At 41.6% G+C, this 21548-nt stretch overlaps 1 protein-coding gene across 13 annotated transcripts in view; it reads left to right on the forward strand.

Moving 5' to 3' along the window:
- Positions 1-21548, forward strand: part of TENM4 (teneurin transmembrane protein 4) — a 690656-nt gene that overhangs the window by 504122 nt on the left and 164986 nt on the right. For all 13 annotated transcript variants that reach the window (XM_016161403.2, XM_016161409.2, XM_016161404.2 and 10 more), the window contains 3 exons: positions 4625-4795; positions 11021-11235; positions 12835-13045. In XM_016161403.2, the coding sequence (XP_016016889.2) occupies positions 4625-4795; positions 11021-11235; positions 12835-13045 (597 nt within the window). The remainder of the gene's footprint in view (positions 1-4624; positions 4796-11020; positions 11236-12834; positions 13046-21548) is intronic.

Raw genomic sequence — 21548 nt, forward strand, 5'->3', positions numbered from 1 at the left:
TGTCTTGCTGGGCAGGAAAAGGCGACGGGAAAATGTCAGCCGTGGGATCAGAGTGACCAGAGCTGAGAGAATAGAGAACTTCCCCGCCCCAGCTCTTGGCTTTCAGAAATCATTAACATTTCAATGTGGGTGATCTTATGAACCCACTACCTTTCCACAGCTTTTCTCTGAACTCTTTAGCATCTTTTCACCTTTTCACTGAATTACAAACTAGTTTAAAGGGAAAACCAATATCAAGTTTCTTACTTATATCACTTTTAGTGTGCTCGAGGAGAGTTTTGCACAGTTATAAATACAAACCATAAGGTGTAATTTAGATTATACTATGAAATACATAGATGCTGGGTGGTTACCATTAATTCCTCAGGAAACAGGGGCTGGGATGATTATAATTTAATATTGTATCAGTGGTTCGATCCATCCTTAAAGCAGGCTGAAGAGGACCATTTATATTTCTTAGCTTTTTTGCATTCATGGCCCTTAGTTCCAAATCATGTGGAACACAGGTTCCTGACTCTGAACCTTGCCTCAAACTTATACCAGCTCTGTGGTGTTAGGTAACTTACTTTACCTCTTTGAGTAAATCAGAGCTCAATTTCTATTCCAGTTCCATTATATACATTCTCCAGTAATGTTTTTTTTTTTTTTAACCTATCTCTACGTGAGCATTAAATTGAATCATGTAAATAAAGCATTTGGCACTTAGTATATACTCACATGATACCATGTTTTGTCCTGCTATTCTTTTTATTATTATCAAGGACAAAGAAGAGTGGCTGCTTGAGCTTATGTATTTCTTTGACAGTCTGTGTCTGAGATTGTGTTGTGTCCTTTGGGAAGAAGAGAACAGAGCAAACTATTTCTCTGCTTTCTCTCTTCCTTTCCCTTATAACCCAAAACCATAAAATTAACCACTTACCAAATAATTCAGTAAAAGAATTGAGGAGGCCCTAGCATGACTTATATTTAATACTCTGGATCACAGACAAAGGATCTCTTTTATTTTGGCTCTAAGATGACAGTTGAGCTTCACATCTCTGACTTTACATCATCCTACTCTAATTCTTACCTTCCAGCTAGGTGTTTCTCAGTCCAGTCTTGGTAACCCTGCACTTACTTCCCTGCCCACTAGCCTCCCAAATTATTTCTGGATGACTGATTCTTCTGAGAGGGTCCAAGTTCGACTTGGATCAAGAACTCTGCTTTCCCAGATGGTTTTCAGGATCGCATGTCCACAGGTCACAAAGACTGGCCAACCTCACAGCTGTGCGGGCCTGTTCGTGATTGCCAGGGGCAAAGTCAAGAGGATAAAGTGCAAGCCTGTACCTTTAACCTTTTGGTCAACAGCCTCCCCCACACTGTACACTGTCCTGACATACTTACTTTCCCTGGGACACCAGATCTTATGGTCGTTTTCACCTATAATACCTTCCCACTATCTGTTCTTCTCCCTCAGCATATTTCTTAAGCAAGGACTTGCTTTTGCATCTTGTTAAAAACAAGAGAAAGCTTTGACGATAAAAATGTTTCTCCTTACAAAACTGTGAGAGTTCTGTTCCTTCTGGGATTAGTTAATTCTCATGAACTTTTAATGAGACAGCACTTTTGCATACTTAGGTGAGATCATTGATTCTAATGGCGAGAGGCTCTGCACATTTAACTGCATATATCTGAGTTGTCCATAGTTCAAATAATTTCTTCATTACCTTTGGAGTTACCAGTATATAAATTAAAACAGTAAGAAGGTAAGCAGAAATGTAAGCTAATTCAGGCTTGGAAATAGCAGAGTATTCACTTCTTCTAGGCAAGTTAACTTTTCTTACTGACAACTACACAGAGATAGTCAAAAGAGGGTAAAGCACCTCATTTAGTGTCTGGTACCTAAAAAGTGCTCAGTAAGTGTTAGCTACTATTTTATTACTAGTATCAATGGTAAAATATTATGGTCATAAAATATAGTAATCACACATTTACAGTTTACAAAGTACTTTACCATATATTATATGATATCGCAATCTTTTGAAATATGGTTATCTCCATTTCTCAGATGAGAAAACTGTAGCTAGAAAGTGGCAGTTAGGATTCAAAACCAGTTTTTTTACCTTTGGTTCAGCACACTTTCCCCTGCACCGCAATCACCAAAGAGAAAGCATAGGATCAGATTCTGGTTTTGTTATCAGAGTATGCCTCCTGATTAAATCAAACTCGTGTGTGTTCCCTGGATGGCTTGCGTTTGGACTAGAAGTCAGGAGAATATGCTGTGTCCCAGTTTCCTTTACGCAGTTTTTGTGTGTTGAAGGTGGTCACACAGTCTCTTTGAGACCACCATTAGTGAACCCATCCGCAAATCAGGACCAAGTGACAGAACTGCCTGTCTGCCTCACAGGATCCTATGTTGCTACCTAAAAAGACATGTAAAAGCTTTGGAGGCTGCTTGATGTGTAAAAGGGGATGTCTTTATAATGCTCACCTGCCTCGCTAGACAGGGCTAGTGAGAGACAGCATGGCGAGTGGGTCAAGCCTGGGCCTCCAAACCAGAAAGAATCACAGTGTATGATTTCAAGATTTGAAGTTTTGGATCCCAGTCTAGACCACCACTTTAGGTTAGCTAATTAACCTTTTATATGTTAATTGATGTCATAGTGTCTTATCTGTAGATAAAATTGATGTCATAGTGTCTTATCTGTATCTTCATCTGTAGAGTGGGGTTATTAATTAATACCTTCTAGGATTGTTGTGAGAATTAAAATACTGCACTTATTGTTCTTAGCACAATGCCTGGCCCATAGCAAAGCATTCAATAAATGATAGTTTTATAGTTATCATAATTTTAATTAACCTTATGAGCCTTAATATGTACGTTTGGAATTTGGGTCTGGCAGGGTAGCCATGAGAACTAGAGGAAATGTATACAAATTACCCAGCACACTGCCTGGTACACAGTGGGTACTCAGTACACATAATTACTATGGACCTTCATATCTCTGTAAATCCTTCTCTGTGTTTCTGTTGTCCTCCTAGTGGGTCAGTCACCACCACTCAGGTCCTTCTAGTCCTTCTGAAAAGACTTTGTTGCTTGTCTGTCTTCCTCACTTAACTATGAGCTCACTGAATCAGGAGCTGTCTGATTCATTTCTGGCTCTCCAGAATCAGCCATAGATCCAAGCGTAGAGTAGGCTTTTAGAAAATGCTAATCAATTGAATAAAAGCAAAATGTTACTATGGGATGCTGTGGGAGTCCAAGCACTGGAGTATTTAACTCTGTATGTGGGCAATTGGGATAGACATCCCAGAAGGCCCAAGTCCTGAATCCTGTGGTGGGATTTAATTTGACATTCGTACTAGATCACAAATCTCTTTGAGAACAGTCTTTCTGGGCTTCTCTAGCTTTGTGTATCTCGTGGGACAATGTCCATTCTTTGGCATCTTATGGTCCCTTCTAGATTGTTGCACATGACTGTTTAGCAGTTGCAACCTTGGAAAAATATTTGTAAAATGGAAATAGATACATGTGATAACATCAAAATGAATGTCCAACAGATATTCAGTGAAAAGCAAATCTCTCTCTTTACCCTTAGCATCTCTTTGCTTCATAGGATACACCAACTATTACCAATGTCTCTCATGTCCCTCAGAAATATTCTGTACATACACAGGAGTTTTTTTACCTAAAGGTAGTATATCAAATATGCCGTTCTGCATGTTATAATTTTCCTTCCTGAAAAATACTTACAAAGAACTTTCTCACTCTTTTTTACGGTTGCATAGTGTTTTGTACGACCATAACTTATCTAGCTCCTTAATGATGGACTTGGTTTCAACATTTTGCTATTACAAACAGTGCTGTAGTAAATAACCTTAATAATAAGTGTATGTACATTTAGTATGTGTGTGAGTGTCTGGAGAGTATATCTGGCAGAGAAATTTCTAGAATAGAAACCTCTTAAGTCCCAGGTAAAGGGTACATGTATTTTAAATTTGACAGCTTTTGTCAAATTGCCCCCTGTAGGGTTTGTACCAGCTTATGCTCACACAAGCCAAGTATGAGAGTGCTTATATCCTATTCTCTGCCAAAATACTGTGTATTTCAACCTTTTTATCTTTGCCAAACCATATGTCAAAAATAGTATTTCAAAGTTCAATTCACATTCTCCTACTATGAGTAATGTCAAGTCTTTTCATGCAATTGAGAGCCAATTGTATTTTTTATTCTGTAAATTGTTAATGTTCTATGCCTATTTTCCTACTGAGTTGCTGGACTTCGCTTGTCATTTGTACGAGTTATTATCATATTAAGGAAATTAACCCTTTGGGATACAAATTGTGATTTCCCCCCTAGATTAAAGCAAAAGTCCTAGACCTCATGAAACTCCCCATTCCCTGCCCCTTCCCAGGTCCACCAGACTATGAGCCCTTGAGGGCGGGATCTGTTCCTTGATCATCTCTGTGCCCCTAGCTCCCTACCTAGGGTTTGGACATGCAAGAGCTCCCTTCAAGAGCTAGTCATTGAACCAAACTGACCTGAATTCCTCTGTTCCCCATCCCATCTGTCCTCTCCTATAGTTTGGGAGTTCCATTTCCGCCTCTAGCAGAAAAAGATGACTTTTCTTATTGCTCACCACAGCCATGCACCTGTTTGGCCTAAACTGGCACCTGCAGCCGATGGAGGGGCAGATGTATGAGATCACGGAGGACACAGCCAGCAGTTGGCCTGTGCCAACGGACGTCTCCCTGTATCCCTCAGGGGGCACTGGGTTAGAGATCCCTGACAGGAAAGGCAAAGGAGCCACAGAAGGTAGGGTTGCTGTGTTGTCCGTGTCGTGAGTCCTCTGTGTCTGCCTTTGAACCAAGGAGACCTCCATTATGCGCATCATGTGCCTGACTCACAGCTCCATGCCCTGGCGCTTCCTCCATCCCTCTGCACGTCACGCCAGCTGCCAGTCCACCTGTGTCTTCATTGCAATTTCTTGTCACTGCGAGCTTATAGCAGGGCTTGGGCAGGGCTTATGGTGCTCAGTGGTGTCCCATCTCATGCCTCGAGGGAAGCATTATGGGCTTTCACATTGCTGGGGTGGCATCTTTGATTGTATGGGATTGAGATGAGCTCTTCTGGGGCATTCTCATGGGATGGGGTATGGAGAGGTGGGTGGATGGTGTGTTGTAATTTAAATATCCTTGGATCCTTGTGGTTTATTAGTAATGCCAATTCAGGTGTTCTAGCATTTTCCAGCCATGTGAACTCGAGCGAATCACTTAATTTTCCTGAGCCCCAGTTTTGTCCTGCAATAACAGTAATCATTAGTATTTGTTGTATAGTGTGTTCGTTTCAAAGATTTTTGTCAAGAGCATTTCACATTTAATCCTCACAGAGATTCTGTGAGGTAGGAAGTATAATCATTTACACCTCTTTAGATGCAAAAACTGAGGATCACGTGAATTAAGTGACTTGGCCAAAGTCACCTACCACTAAATAATGGAGTTTGGAATTCGAGCCCAGGCATGTGTGATTACAGGTCTCTCGATGTCTCCACAAGTTGACCTACCTGACTAACCTTATGATTTTAAGACCATACAGAGGTGTGGGTGAGAAATTCTGTTGTACAATGAGGTACAAATTTATTTTTCTATCAGTGTTGGACATGGTGGTGCTGTTTGGAGTTTGACATTTTTAAATGCGAAATCCATACACCCATGTTCTGAATTTCCTAGGGCCCTTTCTAACAAGCCAGCTATACAAATTCTTTCACTGTCAGCCACAGACAAAAAATTGGTAACAGGAAAGATGTCTGAGCTTCCATGCCAGTCTGGTGGTCATTTTGGGCAGTGTGGCCATTTCTTCTCCTACCCCCACTGTGACTTGCTTTATCTTTCTAGTGTTACATCAGTCAGCAAAGTGGTCATAGCTGCCTCCAACCCTTATTGCTTACATCTTCTTTCCTCTCTTCTCAGTTAACTTCAAGAAGTCCTGGCTTCTGAGCCTCCCTTCAAGGATTTGCCTTCCAGGCACCAGTTGGTTAATAGGGTTGCATATCCTTGTTAGAGTACCTTTTCATGACCTTAAAAATGATGATCTTGAAAGCCAAAATAAACTCTTTACCTAGGGTCATCTTTAAGGGAAGCGAACTTGGGGCATTTCCACAGAGCCAGATCAGAACCCCTGCCTACTATTTGGGGGAGAGCCTGTCTTCCCCTTTGTAAAGACTTTAAGACTTAAAACATTGAATAATTTACATTTTCTTTGCCCCTTATTAGGATATGAGGGAGCATGCATAGGACCATGGGAAGAACTCTGGGTTAGGAGTCAAGAGCCTAGAATTCAAGTCCAGCTGTTGCCACTGACCTATGATGTCACCTTAAGCAAATCCCTTGAATAGACCTTCTGGTCTTCATTTTCTTCCTCTTTAAAAGATTATTGAGCTAGATGATCTCTAAGGTCCATTCTAATTTGCAAGTTCTACATATGAAATTAGCAAAAGAATCATCATATGACTGACTAGATAGATAGATTGCTCTTCGGAAGTGTTTTCAAGTTAGCCCTGTCCATGGTCCTGCCTGTTGGCTTGTGATACCCAAGCCAGTTTATAGTCAGCCACTGTAGGTGAATACCATAAAATGAAGACTACCTTTAGATTAGCATGTACAAACACAGATTTAAGATATATTTAACCTTCAAGCTATTGATAGAGGGTCTCATTTAGCAAAATGTATTTTCTTCCCTCCATGATCTCTATTAAACATTCTTTAAACAGGGGTTAGATCTATCTGAAATCTCTCACTCTAATGAAATTAGTTTGTGGGTTGTTTAGGCAAGGAACAGGAGGTGCAGATAAGAGACAAAACAAAATTGTACCTACTTACTGGTTTACTTTAATTGGAGTGCTTTCGCTTAAAGGGATTATCTATCATAACTAATGCAAATAGAAATCCTGTTTACCAATCCCAACAATGCTATGCAGTGCTGAAAAGTACTCAGCATCAAAAGCAATTACCGTGACATACACACACACACACACACACACACACACACACACACACACACACATATATATATGTCTGGAAAAACAAAGGACAAAGCTTTCTATAGTTTATGTGAGACCACATGGTTTTTAATTTCTTTTGTCCTGGTCAAACCAGTGTCTACTTGGTTTATGTTTTTAATTGCGATTTTAAAATCTAGTTCCTTAGACTCATGTCAAGGGGGAAAGTCTTTAACCCTGATATTAGTTAGTACATATTTCCTGTCTCAGAGGAGAGCTGATTCCAGAATTAAGACCAGAGACCCTCTTCCACAATGAAGGGGGAAGCAATAGGTATGATAGAAAGGGGACGAATGGGCCTTGGACCTAGACAGTCTGGGGTTTGAATCCTGGCTCTGCCTTTTATCAACTCTGTTAACTCATGCCAATTACTCCATCTCCTTTGGCCTTAGTTTCCTCATCTGTGGAACAAGGACGATAATGCCTATCCATTCAAAAACCAGTGATAAAGAGGCACTTAACAAATGTTAGTTCCTTTCTTCTTATCCGCTCAAATCCAAAGCCATTCTATTTCAGATATTAGAATCTTGGAAATCCAGACTAGTTAACATTTTCCCCTCAAAGATCCTGCAAACGTTTGGGGGATTTTTGAACATTTTAAAGGATATATATTGTTTAATAATGCAAAAGAAACATATGATGAACCAGTATTCTATATGTTCTCCATGTCTTTGAGAATAACATCAAATTGCAATTTATACTACATTCTCAAAGTGGCTATAACTATTTCAGTATTGTTATAGGACAGAAACCAAATACAGCGTCTTTTCGAAGTAAAGCCACAAGAACTTGTGTTATGCATTAATGGAGACAGGGGGGAAAGCATTGAATAAACAAGCATTTCTGATGATTGAATTGGTGGGCTAGGGATAGCATTTTCTTTTTTCTACAATGAAATCAAAATTGCCCATCAGTTTGAACCATGCAAATTGCAACACACAAGCTCAGCTGGGCTCTCCAAAATGAAACAGCCTATTTTAATAACCAAATAAATTTCAAACAGTTGCTAAGGAAACTAAAGGATTCTTTGTGAAAGTTATTGCATTGAAAAGAACCAAAAAGATGGAGGAAGGGGAGAGTGTTAGTTGATTAGGAAATTAGAACCTATGTAGATCTCAGTTCAGGAAAGTGATTAGGAAGTACAGGGAATTTCAGTTTTTCCAAATCTCTCGTATTTGACTAAACTGTCTAGTCATCTCAGCAATTTGTTGAGAAATTTCTTTTATAGACATGATTGTGTTTTGTACAGCATTGCTATAGGAAGCCCGAATTTGTCATATTTATGAAGAAAAGGACCATCACCAGTAGAATCTGCCTTGTGAAAGCAAGTCATGCTGTTGGTCCCTAATTCTGAGTTAAGCTCTTTGTTTGTTAAGCCTCTGGGAGCACCCACTGTTTGAATAGTGTCCTTATGAATGTCTTGAGACATGTCAGCCTTTAACATTGAGTCCTGGTTGAGGGTTCCTACTTCATAAAAATTGTCAACTTCTTGTGCTGCAGGATGCCAGGAAGTCCCTCAGTGGGCCTCGGATCTACCCGTTCTAGCCTTGATTTTTAGCCTGCTGGGACTGTGAATTAAATTGGACTCTTGCTCTCAAAAGTGGTCTTTAGGATGGGCGGTGGCCCCTTCTCTAAGGATCTGGACTCTGGTACAAAGGTCACTTTTGAAGCAAAGCTCCAAAGTGATCCTCACAATCTCAGCCAAAAGAATCAAAGTCTTAATGTGGGGTGTGCCCTAGACTCAAATTTTATATTTTTATTTTATTGTATACACACCAAAGACATTTTTTTCTCCCATTTTGGTCTATCTAGGCGAAATTACTAGAGTGCTAAAAAAGAATATGCCCCTTCCACCCCTCCTCTGGGTTAAGAGCCAGCTTATTCATTCCTCTGGGGCCTGTAGACCTCTGGAGAGAGTCTCTGGGTTTGGCCCCTGACCTATAAGACTACAAAATGTAGCTGATACAATAGGTGTCTCCTGAAAACACGCTCCCCGGAAAATGAACTGTGCATGATTTTCCAACAATGTACCAAAACGTGGGAGAAGTTTTTGTTACTTAGTCTCAGACATAGGAATTATTTGAAGGCAAAGCATTCTCAAATCTCATCAGCTCTGACTCCCACCTACTCATAAAAGAAATAAGTCCTCGGAATTAGCAGCCTTGGGTTTATTTCTATGCAGTTCCTAGGAGCAAAAGGCTCACAACGCATCCTGCTTTCTCACTCCCTCAGAATTCTGCTTCTCCAGCAGAATTAGAAGCTGAAGGGTATACTATTTTTTACCTGGACTATAAAAGGATTGTGGTATTGGGAACTCGAAAATCAGATAAGGAAGAACGTGAAAGTAATTCTCTTCCATCTAATGCTTTGTGAATTTGGCTTCTGTCTTTAAACTTTGAACCACAGCGTAGCGGTTTGTGTGTGTCTACATTTTCAAGGTAAAAGTCTGGGGCACATTCTTTCCACAAAGGAATTAAATGCAAGCTCTTTCCCATGCTAATGACAAAATACCAGTGGGGCTTTTATTGAGAGCAGGCATTTCAACTTTTTTTCGTTGGCATATTTTTAATTAAAATAACATTTAACGATTTGAAGCTAAAAACCTGATGTTTCTGCCTAGGAGTTTATAAGAGAATGATAACATATGGAGAAGTTTAACATTTAAATTGAATTTTATTATTTTAAACAGTAAAATATTTTATGACTACAACAACGCCCTGCCAAGCTCCATTTCAGCATCAAATGTGCTTTGTAAGGAATCTTACAAAGCTAGGGGAAAAAGACATTTTAATTTCTTATTCCCCAAATGCTTTTTATAAAAGGTTCCCATAAACGTGTTTTCTTTACAAATGGATTCTTGTTCTCTCAAGTGTCTCTCCTAACATCTCTAACACAGACTTGGAACTAGGATACCCAGGGGGTGCCTTCTTATGACAAGAAAGATGTAGTCTGTTGACTTGGTTGTGGCTTGTCAACATCCTAATAGTGGTCTTTAACATCCCTGGAGTCTCCTGCTTCCTCCCAACTCCTCAGAAGGTCAGTGTCTGGCAGGAAGTGAGGGCTTATATTTTTCACATGTGAGTATGTTTAATTACTAAATATAGGAAGTTTAATAAGCAACCTTCCTTTCTGGCACTTGGGATACCCCCAGAAAGCTCTCACTGCCCTGACTGGTGACAGAAATGATCAAGAGACCTGACTCCTGACCTCACTCTCCCCTCAGCCCCCACCACCTGCAGGATCGGGGCCCTGTTCAAATTTCCAAGTATGTCATCGGCTTTGTGCCTAAACTTGAGAAAGTCCCTCCACTTTACCTACTTTTAGCACAAAAATGATATTCAAAGACCTCCATCCCTTCAGAAGACCCTTTTGCCCTCATCTTTGTCAACCCTACCTCTGCTCCCAACACAAACCCCCACCCACATATCTCAGTCTCAGAATTTGACTTCTAACTGTACATAAACTAGTGAACTTGTGAAATAACTTACTCAGGTCATGCTTTCCACCACCCTGGGGGAACCATTATGAGTTGGAAATTTAATAATAACACCTTGTTTCCTCTATCCTTTCTGTTTTAGTATGCACACTTTTACACACACATGCACGGATGCACACGCTTACACACACACACACACACACACAGTTATTCTCATGTGACCGCAAATGATTATTTTTAGAATCAAAATATGTCTTAACAAGCTGTAGAATTATGCAGTAAACAGATGGCCCTTGGGAGAACCCATACTGCTTTGGAAGAATGCATATTTTTAGCAGAACAATTTGAGTATCACTGGGGAAAAAAGGTCTGGACAGTCTTACTCTTCAACAGGGGAGTGGTGGGTGGAGGGCTGGCAGCAGACCATTCATTGTACAAAGAAGTGCAGTGAAGAGGGGAGAGCCCTGCTCATTTGGATGCTCTGATCCCTTGTTTCACTTGTGGCTAACCGTGACGTTTATGTCTTCCCTCCCCTGTGTCTTGGTAGGAAAGCCAAGTAGTTTCCTTCCCGAGGACAGTTTTATAGACTCTGGAGAAATTGATGTGGGGAGACGGGCTTCCCAGAAGATTCCTCCTGGCACTTTCTGGAGATCTCAGGTGTTCATAGACCATCCTGTGCATCTGAAATTCAATGTGTCTCTGGGAAAGGCAGCTCTGGTTGGCATTTATGGCAGAAAAGGCCTTCCTCCATCACATACACAGGTAACCAGAACCCCATGCCCTGCTGATCTCCAGGGGTGTCTACCTAAAATCTTAACCCAAAGTCAAGAAGCCTAATGCTTAAACCTGGATCCTTGAGCATGAAAGGAATTTTCTATATTTTATAGCCTGTTCATTCATTTGCCCTGTCTTCAGATCCTACCTTTCAGATGAGTAGGGTTATACTCCTGGGACTTTTTAAGAGGAGGAAATTCTAAGAAATTTCTCAATGGCCTTTCTGATGTTACCCAGTCTCCTAAGTTAAATCATTCAGTAAATGTAATCTAGAGGGGGAAAAAAGCATGCACTTTGGAGTCATACAGATGTGAGTTTGGATCCTCTCGTTACCAGCTATGAACACTTGGACCTGTTACTTTTCCTCTCAGGGCAAGTTTCTCAATCTATCCAAAGGTGATAAGGATACCCACTTTTCCGGGCCGCTGGGAAGAATAAAGAACAACATTTGTAAGGCAGCTAGTGCAGGACCTGGTTCAGACTAAGTGCTGCTTCCCCGGTCTCTTGCGTTGTTTCTCTCCTTCAGAGTTTCACATTTACTCAGACACATGTGCACCAGAAACACTTTAAAAGAAAAGTATGTCAGAATGACTGACATACTACCAATCATGATAGGTAAAGAATAGACATTTGTAAGGTCATCCCAGCTCTGGGATTAAAGTAATATAAATTACAAGCATCCAGCAGACATTCCCAGGCCACATGCAGTCTTCCTAGCCCCGGTAGTTATATAAGAATTTTAGGTAAACACTAAATAGATATACTTGTCAAGGATGGAGTTGCAGAAAAATAAAGAGAACCTGGGCCCCTGATTTCTTTATAGAATTGCAATGCTAGTCCTAAGACTTCATTTTTACACAGGATAGAATAAATGTCTATCTTGGTTTTTTTAAAAAGATGGACAGATTGAGGATGGATGATGAATGGATAGATGGATGGATAGATGGATGGATAGATGGATGGATGGATGGATAGAGATAGATAACTCAGTTTGCTTGCTAGTAGATCAGTAAGGCTTAACCACCTACCTGTCATTAATGCTTCATGACTGACTTCTCTTGAGTCTCATGTAAGCACACTCAGCTCGATTGGCAGTTGTGTTTGACACAGCATATAATTATTAATAGAGTCTTGAGCTAATCTAGTTTAGTTCCCTGAAAACTGCTCCCTGAAACTGGAGTGCTTAGAAAGGATCATTGACAAAAGGAAGATAGATATAAATCAACTTTTCATTTGCACTTAACTGATATTTAAGGCACACCCAGGGCACCAGTCCCATTCCTCGAACCCTGGGGCTCCTGCCCTTACCTGCACTGAGTTGGAGTTTAGTCATTAAGTGGCTGGGTTTCTCGTTATGTCCCCACCATTCAAGATCCAAAAATAATCCACTAATTATGGTGTGCTCACAAGAGACTGTTCCTAAAAATGGGGTCTAGGGAGGAATTGGAGTTAGTTGATTCACCTTCATGTGGCTTTAGCCTCTTTTGCCAGTCTCAGATTGTGTTTCCTCAGGTCCTCCCCAGAAGAAAGGAGCTAGCACTATGGTGAAGCGGGTCCACTGCTGATTCTACTTTCTTTGTACTGCAGTTTGACTTTGTGGAGCTGCTGGATGGAAGGAGGCTCCTGACCCAGGAGGCACGGAGCCTGGAGGGCCCCCAGCGCCAGTCTCGGGGAGCCGTCCCCCCATCTAGCCACGAGACTGGCTTCATCCAGTACTTGGATTCAGGCATCTGGCACCTGGCTTTTTACAATGATGGGAAGGAGTCTGAAGTGGTTTCTTTTCTCACCACTGCCATTGGTAAGAAACCTCCACCCCTCTCGGGTCTGTGGGATATTGTCTCTTTGCATGAAAAGATGCTTCAGGATGCTGGGGGCTAAAGCTGACACAGGAATGTGTCTAGCTCTGAAGTGTAGGTGCTGTTTGCAGTCTGGTCACCCTGACCAGGTTCGATGGACAAGAAATGGAAGTAAGATGTAGAGAAATGAGGGAAGGGAATGGCAAGAGGGACTGGAAGGCCATTCTGGGCTGGAACCTGAGCCAAGGACTGTTTCCCACTGCCTTTCTTGTGTTGTCTATGCCATGATGAGGGACCAGAAGCTACCTCATTTAAAGACCAAAGGGTGTAACTGACAACAAGACATGAACCCTGGATGACCAGCCACATGAAGGCAATGTCTTTTTTATCACTTCTCCAACACCTTTATTTGTTTTTTGTAGCCTCCCTTGGTTCAACTCACTGATTTGTTATTTGGGTTTTTATGTTTTTTGTTTGTTTGTTTGTCTGTTTGTCTTGCTTTCAGAGCTAGCAACCTGTGGCAGATGAGAAAACATGATAAAGACTTGGAAAGAGAGTGTGAAGGGCTAGATGAGCAATGTAATGAGTCAGTTTGGGGTTTTGTTGAGAATAGAGCTGTCCTGACCTCTGACAGAGAGCAAGCCCCAGTGTTTCAAATGAATGCCTAACCCCTTTGCTACCCCTCACAGGGGACGAGGGCCACAACTCTCAGTTCAGTGCAAGCCCCTTGACCACCTCACAAGCCTGCGGGTGTCTGGGGAACCCGACATCCTGGTCTAAGGGATTTCTCTTTACCCATACATTACATAGAATTTGTCTCCTCCTTGGATGGTCACAGTGTACTGCGGGACATAGTGTCAGTGGTTCAATTCAGAAAACATTTTTTTCCGAGTTAATATGGGAAGCACTCTGACAAAGGCTGGAGATAAGATCTCCTACAGGAGAAGAAAACTTATGGAAGACAAAACATTGCTAACAAGAACACTTGGAAATGGGGTTTCCATTTAATGAAAAGTTGTATGTGCTTTAGAGTTCACCTCAAAACTGTCTCAGTTCTTGGCTGGGAGTCTTTCTGACATGGAAAATGAAGTTGAATAAAAACTTCTGAATCTGGTCCTTGGTTCCTAAAACTCTTGCAAGACCCTGTTTTTGATGTTGTTGTTTGTTTTTTGTTTTCCTAAAAAGCGGTCATCATTTTTCAGCCATTTTCGTCTGGGTTGCACTCTTACCCTTAGTGTTGAGGCAGAGAATACCTTCTCGTTAATTATGGGACGTGGTTATAAGTTTCTGCTGCAACTGCAGTATCAATATTCTACCCTCTTGGCAAAGTGGTGGAGGTGGGGCCATCAGGCTGCATCAGCCCTGATGTAGGAAATATTACTTCATGCCGTTCATGTTTGGGAAGTGTCTATCCCAGCTGCTGTTCTCTGAGTACCTGAAGGATGGGCACTTTGACATAATTTTCTCTGCCTTCCAAACACCTAGCCAGTCCCCAATATACGATGTCATTCAGTTAGCAAGGGAACTGAGCCTGAGCATGGCCTTTCCTCTGCTCAGCCCCCACTGGAAGGACTGTCAGCAGCCACAGGCCTGACCATCGCAGTGCTGTGGGTTTCTCCCTAAATACTGCCTTTTGCGGTAAAGTGGAAAGTATGCTTGGTTCTGATTCTCTACCACTAACCTGTGATTTGACCGTGTACAAATTACCTAAGTTTTCCAGCTCTTGGTTTCCCGAGATTCTGGAATTTGAGCCTGCAGTTCGGTGGTGACTGAGATCGAGAGGCTGCCATGCAGGCTCATTCCCTCACTGGAGAGCCAGTGCTGCTCCTCACCATCAGGCTGTCCCTTCGTGGGGTTTGCCATACTCCAGACCCTGTTTCTTTTTCTGGACGTGGTAGTTTCAGTTTAGAAACATGATTATCAAATCATTCGTGGTGCCTGAGTTACAGCTTCGTGGTCTCAACTGCCTGATTTCTCTTAGGCACAGTTCACCAAGAAGCATAGGACATCCCGCTTGCTTAGAACTAATCAGAATTCTTTATTTGTAATGACTAAGCACAAATATGAAAAGATATTAATACAGACCCCCACAGAAAGTGGCTTTTAATTAGGATGTGCAACTTAGAGAAACAAAATGTAGGTACAGTTAGGTGCCTTTGCCAACTCTTGGCTTGTCAGAGCTTACTAACTTGCTTTGTCATAACTAAGGAGATGGTCTTGCTTTTCCCTCTGGTTCTCCTGTTCTCACCTAAATGATGAGACCTGTTTTCACCTCCCGTAAGCCTATAATATCTTTTAGAACAGATGGGCCATACAGTGCTTCTTAGAGTTTTATGAACTGCCTGGTATCTTATTAAAATGCAGATGCTGCTCCAGCAGGCCTGGGTGGGTCCTCAGATTCTGCATTTCCACCCAGCACCTGGTGGCACCAGTGCTGCTTGTCTGTGGACCGCGTTTTGAGTAGCAAGGGGTTATAGTATCTTATAAGTGGTCTCAAGTGTTGTACAAAGGAATCACTTGGGAAGCTCATTGAACATTCAGATTCTTGGGCCTTTCCCACAAAGAATCATGATGCAGTAGACCTGAGAGAGAGCCCAGGTGACCCCGATGGCCTGTCAACTAAGCTTTGAAAATAAATGCCTTATGAGCACTGCTTTCTATTCCTTACTTCCCTTACTGTCCCATGTTAGTTCTGTGACCATAGTCATGCACGTCGCCTCACTGAGCCTCATTTTTCCTCCCTGGAAATTCCTATTTGTGAAGCAGTCCCCATTTGTGAAGATGAGAGAGAGCAAATAACAAGCGCCTGGCACAGGCTTTGGATGCCATAAACACTTCGATAAACGAAAGTTGTTAATATTCTCTCCCATCTCTTTCTCCTTCCAGCTTTCTCTTGCTGCCTTTCTGATTTGTCTGTCTGCCTTCAAGCTACAATGATTGTTTAATGAATATCTTTTTTTTCTTTAATACAAAAACAGACCAATTCTGATGTTGCTCTTAATTTGTCTCTCCCCAAGAGACTCTGGCATTGAGTCTCTGCTGTCTGTGCTTGTTACCTGTGAGCTATGAGTTGTAATTTGTCTTGGCAGGTTAATTAAAAGTTTAGGTCTTGTTATAGTGAAGTCATTATGGTCCCAATATACAATTGTAGCTCTCAAGTTTGCTTAACACTGAGACTGGAATATGACCCTCCCTTTGTTACATGTTGAAATACAGACTAAAATTTAAGAAGACCCGAGATGTCAGAATCCAGAGTATTTACATCTGTTTGTAATTAAGTAATAGGAGAAATAATTGTATTTAATTTAACAAATGACAAGATAGTGTGCCTTTTTGCTTTTCCCTCCATTTAATGCAATCCAGCTGATGATTTTAAATTAAATCAGTTTATCTTTTGCCTTGAAAAAAAAATCTAAAAGCACTTTACAAACTGTATACACACATATATACACAGAGACCTGATACTGACAGAGCTCCCTCTGAATTAGATGTATTTATACATACACACACATATACATACACCACTAACACCAAGCAAGTTTTAGAATAAACCATGGCAGCTCTTTTCAGAAAGAACAGTCTTTTCTCCACATATGATGAACCAGAATTTGAAGATAATGTTGTTTCTGGTCTTGGCTTCCTTGAGGCTTAGCAGCCTTGTTGACCCCAAGTAGTGATGAGGTAGAAGAATATATACCAGTAGCCAAAATATAATTTACCATTACAGTATACAGAGGCCTTTAAATACATTCTTTAGGCCTTTCAGTAATTCTGTGGTGTGATTATTCTTATTTTTATTATCACCCCCTGTTGCAGATGAGGAAATTGAGGTCCAGGGATGGTAAAAGAAAAGCTGGGATTTGAATTTGTATCTGTACAACTCTAAAGCTTGCGGACTTCCTTCTTTTGCAGTCTGCCTCCTTCCCAAGAACGATCCCCTTTTTTTCCGTATTACACCTTCGTCTGTTTTCTACCTGTTCATTTATTCAACAGACACTTAGAGCACTCGCTGTGTGTTGGGGACTGTGCTCTGCTCTTTTCTGTATGTAATTTAATCCTCACAAGAACCTTAGACAATATGTGTTTTGATCTCAACTTTATAGATGAAGAAATTGAGGCTCAGAGAGTTTAACTGACTTGCCCAAAGTCAGAGTGAGTAAGGGCAGAACTGAGATGGAAAGTTGGTCTTCAAATCCCAAGCTCTCCCCAATATGTCACAATGTCTTACTATTTTCTACAATACTAGTAAATATTGTATTTCCATTTCTAACATATGGGATATAATTTCCCCCTTACGTGCCTCCGACATAAGCATCTTACACCAATCCAGGAAGTTTTCTTGAGAAGTCATTGAAAAGACCATGAAAAAAACTCACAGAATCTAAAACTTTAAAAATATCATTATAGATATTGCTCACAACCTCACAATCTGACAAGTCAGCATTGCAGTGTTTCGGGTCTCCAGATAGCATCTTATCTTTTAATTTTGATTAATGCTAAAGCATATTGGGACAAATCAGCCCTGCAATGTGGCATTGTAAGCCAAGTTGGAAAATAACAGAGGTACCCCACAGTGGATTTAGAAACCCAGAGAAAAGAAATAAGAATTATTGTTAGAAAACACAAACCCTGGTAATTTTTATGAGAAACATGCTCTGGTCTTTCTGGCCTGAGGACATTGATGCTAATTAAAGAGAAGGGCCCTTTCCTTCATGCCCAGGCAGCCACTATAAAACAACCTGTTCTGTGTCCAGAAACTAGAAGCAGATCTAGCCTTTCCCTTCCTCCTTCCTTTCTTTCTTTTTTTTTTGGTCCAACAAATATTGATTTCCCATTCTTTCCCAAGTTGGCGATACAGAGAAGTTATGACATAGTTTGGGGCAAAAGTAGCTTATGGTCTAGATTAAGGACAGGAAGCATTTATACAGTAAGTGCCTCCGAGGAAAGAAGAAAGAAGGGTCATTCCTGCAGTCACTGGTCAATGTGCCATGAGGGTGGGAGGAAAGCAAGGGCATGTCCAGCTAGATGGAACAGGGAGGGCTTTCTGGATAAAGTGACATTTGATAAGACCCTAAAAGGTGGATAGAATCTTCACATTTAAAGAGGGAAGATGGGGGCAGGGAATCTTGTTGAGGAGTTCATTCCAGGTAGCAGGAACAGCATGAACAAAAGGCAGGTAGGCAGAAAATTAATTGCTGGCTGTAAGGAGGCAGCAATTCTGTTCGACTAGAGCACAGGATGCCCCAAAAGAGAGGAAGCGAGCCATCAGGGAGAGCCTTGTATGCCACCCTAAGGAAACCGTTCATTCTGTAAACTTTAAGTGAGGGAGTAAATTGATTAGAGCCGGATGGTTTATCTTATGGGTCCCAGAACAGGAGCCCATTAATTTATGTAACCAGAGGAGGTTACTGGGATTGAGCTTTGTGATTTCATGAGGGAAAAAAAAAGGAGGGACAGGGGGAACCGGGAAGGACAGAAGGACTGGTTCGGTGGCACTAGTTAGTGGTGGTTTTATCTGCTGTCCCTGCGACCCATTCTTCTCTTTCCTACGTGTGAATAGATACTTTCACATAAGCTTCTGTCTTCTAAGGATCATAAAAATTGGGTCCTTTATGATTTTCCAAAGACCACAGGACAGTGCTATTTCTGTATGTCCCTTGCTCCAATTGGGTAAGACTGCCGTTCATTAGCCTCCAAGTAGTTTTGCAAGGATCTGGATTGAAAAATCCCTGATGTTATATACCGTAATTTGTGTCAAAACTTGCACTACTTCAAAGAGGAAACTAAGAAAAGTGATTGAGGAATGATTTTCAGTTTTTAATAAGCTCTCCTTTCATCATTCCCTATATCCCCTTCCTCTGAATTATAAGATATCACGCAGCAGTGAAGAATCAAGGTCTCTTGGTAATCAATTAACCTTCGTGTAAATGACATTTGCAGCACTTTGTGAAATTTCTATGGGAAACGCTCCTTTGGAAAGTGCCCTGTGAAGTCACCTCTCCCTGAGAGCAGTGATCTATTCAAAAAAGTCTGGTATAAGTGGAATGAAATTGTAAGCTGAGGGAGAGCTCAAGTCAGCACATTGGAGACAGACCCTGGCAAAAATTTTTTCAGTGGAGTAGAGCTAGGAATATCAGAGCGCTACATCTGCAGGCTGAAGGCTAGCCCCGCCAGCAGCTGTCCCTGCCACTGAAAATGGCAGGGACCACAGGGTTCCCACCACCCCCACCCCAGCCCCTCCACTGCCCTGAGTTCTGTCTTGGACTGCTGAACCTTCTGAATTCTCTGGGCCCTGGGACCTCAAGGGCAGCAAAGAAGAAAAGGTACCTCAGGGACACAGTAGGTACCAAGCATTAAAGCTCGTCTCTCCGTGGGAATAGGTAGAAATGCCTTTAGTGTACAAATAACAAGCACCCTGGCATTTGAGTGAGGTTGTCATGTTCTCGTGCACACTCTTGGTCTAGGCTGTGTCCCTCCAGGGCCGGCACAGAAGTCCAGCAGTGGTATCAAGGACCAGGCTCACTCCACCCTGTGCTCTGCCATCCTCCACTCTGGCTGTCATTACCCCTGTTGGTCCTAAGATGGTTGCCGCACCTTCAGAACTCATGTCTGCATATTAGGCGGGAGAAAGAGGAAAGGGAAAGGAAGCCAAATTCTTCCTGAAACACTGGGCTTACATTCCTTTGGCAGAACTGTGTCACTTGGACACTCAAAGCTATAAGAAAATTTGAGAAAGCAAATATTTTTAGCTTTCCCTAAACAAAATTAGAATTCTCTCAGGAGGAAGGGAAGTGAATACGGGGTCACCAATGTCTGTCACAGGCTTCCCTGAATCTGTTTGGTTCCACAAATACCACAGAGAGCCTCTTAATGTGAACCAGCCCTGGCCTGGGCACTTAGGTGCAGCCATGAAGCAGACACAGTGCTTGCCCTTGAGGTTCTCATGGGCTAATAAGTGAGGCTGAGAAAAAGGAGGAGATGCCCAAATAACTGAGGAAGAAGGAAAAGGCTTGGTTAAGTCTCTTTTTGGCCCCCAAAGAACAAGGCCTTTTTAATTATACCTCAAAGCCCCTTGCATGATGCTTTAAGGGAGGAGACAGGAGAAGCAGGTCCAGAGGGGTTGCAGGCAGATCTAGATACTATGTCTGTCCATTTTCTCATTCAGCCAGTTATTTACTAATTGCCTTTTACATGCAGTGTCATAAAACAGACATTAGTATCTATGGTGTTTAAAATAGCCATGCTTCCTGCCCTCAAGAAGTGTGTAGACATACTTGAGACATCTTGAGATAGATTCTTAAGTTTAAATAGTCATCAAAATATGTTTGTAAACTGTAATGGTAAATGGCAAATATTCATTGTAGTAAAAAGATAGTAGTCTAGAGAAACAAATAGGAGATCTAATTTAGATTGCTGAAGTGAGGTAGGAAAAGGAGTGGTTTAGATGAAGGTTTGGAGAAAGAATATACCAAGCAGAGGGACAAACATGCGCAGAGGCCCTGGGACCGGCAAAAGCTGGGAGTGTTTGAGGAACTTTAAAATGGTCACATTGTGGGGTATGGGGATCAAAGGACCAAAAGGTATCAAGTAAGGCCAGAGAGGTATCAGGAGCCAGACTGTACAGGGCTTTTACATGACATGTGCTGAGTTTTTTCCTTTGTTTTTTAATTATCCTAAGGGTAATTGGAAGCTACGGTGCAACTTTGAGCTAGAGCGACCTGACCTGATTTACTTATTTGAAAGTTTCTCCAACTGTAGGGACTGGGACAGCAGTTAGAAGGCTGTGACAATAGTCTGTGCAGGGGCTCAGGCTGGCCTGAGCCAGGCCGAAGGCTTAGAAATGGAGATAAATGAACAGGTTTGAGCTTTCTACTGACCCTTGGAGATTATTGGCAAACCCCAGGTGTTAAGATGGTGTTTCCTAAGGGAGGAGATTAAAGCAGGGAGATAAAATGGTTGAGATGGTCAATTTTAGGAGTGAGTGAAGACGTGCAGCTGACAGAGAAGACTGTGAAGGTCAGAGAGCTGGGAAGAGGGAACTGAAAGAATGCAGCCAGAAATTCAGTAGAAAGATATTTTAGCACTCCTCCATTCCAGCATTTCAGCCATCTTCCTCTGCCCATAGCGAGAGCTTCCATTTTACTCTTGGTTTGTGTTTTTGCCACTTTGGCATACATAATGACAGGAGCCTACACAAACCTTTTATTTATTTATATCACTCTTTTAAAGATAAGAAAACCGAGCCTTAGAGAAGTCACATGAACTGTCCAGGGTCGCACAACTACCAAGTGGCAGAGCCAGGATCATAATTACAGCAATTTGTTCACTGAGCACTGATTCTATGCCAGGCACTGTACTGGATGCATTATCACTTAGTTCTAAACAACCTGGAAGTTAGATTATGTATGTTTCCACATTACGGATAAAGAAACTGCGGCTCAGAGCTCTTACGTTATTTGCCAAGATCTCATAAATAGGAAACAGCAGAGCTAGTTTAACAACCCA

This window comes from Rousettus aegyptiacus, unplaced genomic scaffold (assembly GCF_014176215.1).
Source record: "Rousettus aegyptiacus isolate mRouAeg1 unplaced genomic scaffold, mRouAeg1.p scaffold_m13_p_5, whole genome shotgun sequence".
In the NCBI taxonomy this organism is placed as follows: domain Eukaryota; kingdom Metazoa; phylum Chordata; class Mammalia; order Chiroptera; family Pteropodidae; genus Rousettus; species Rousettus aegyptiacus.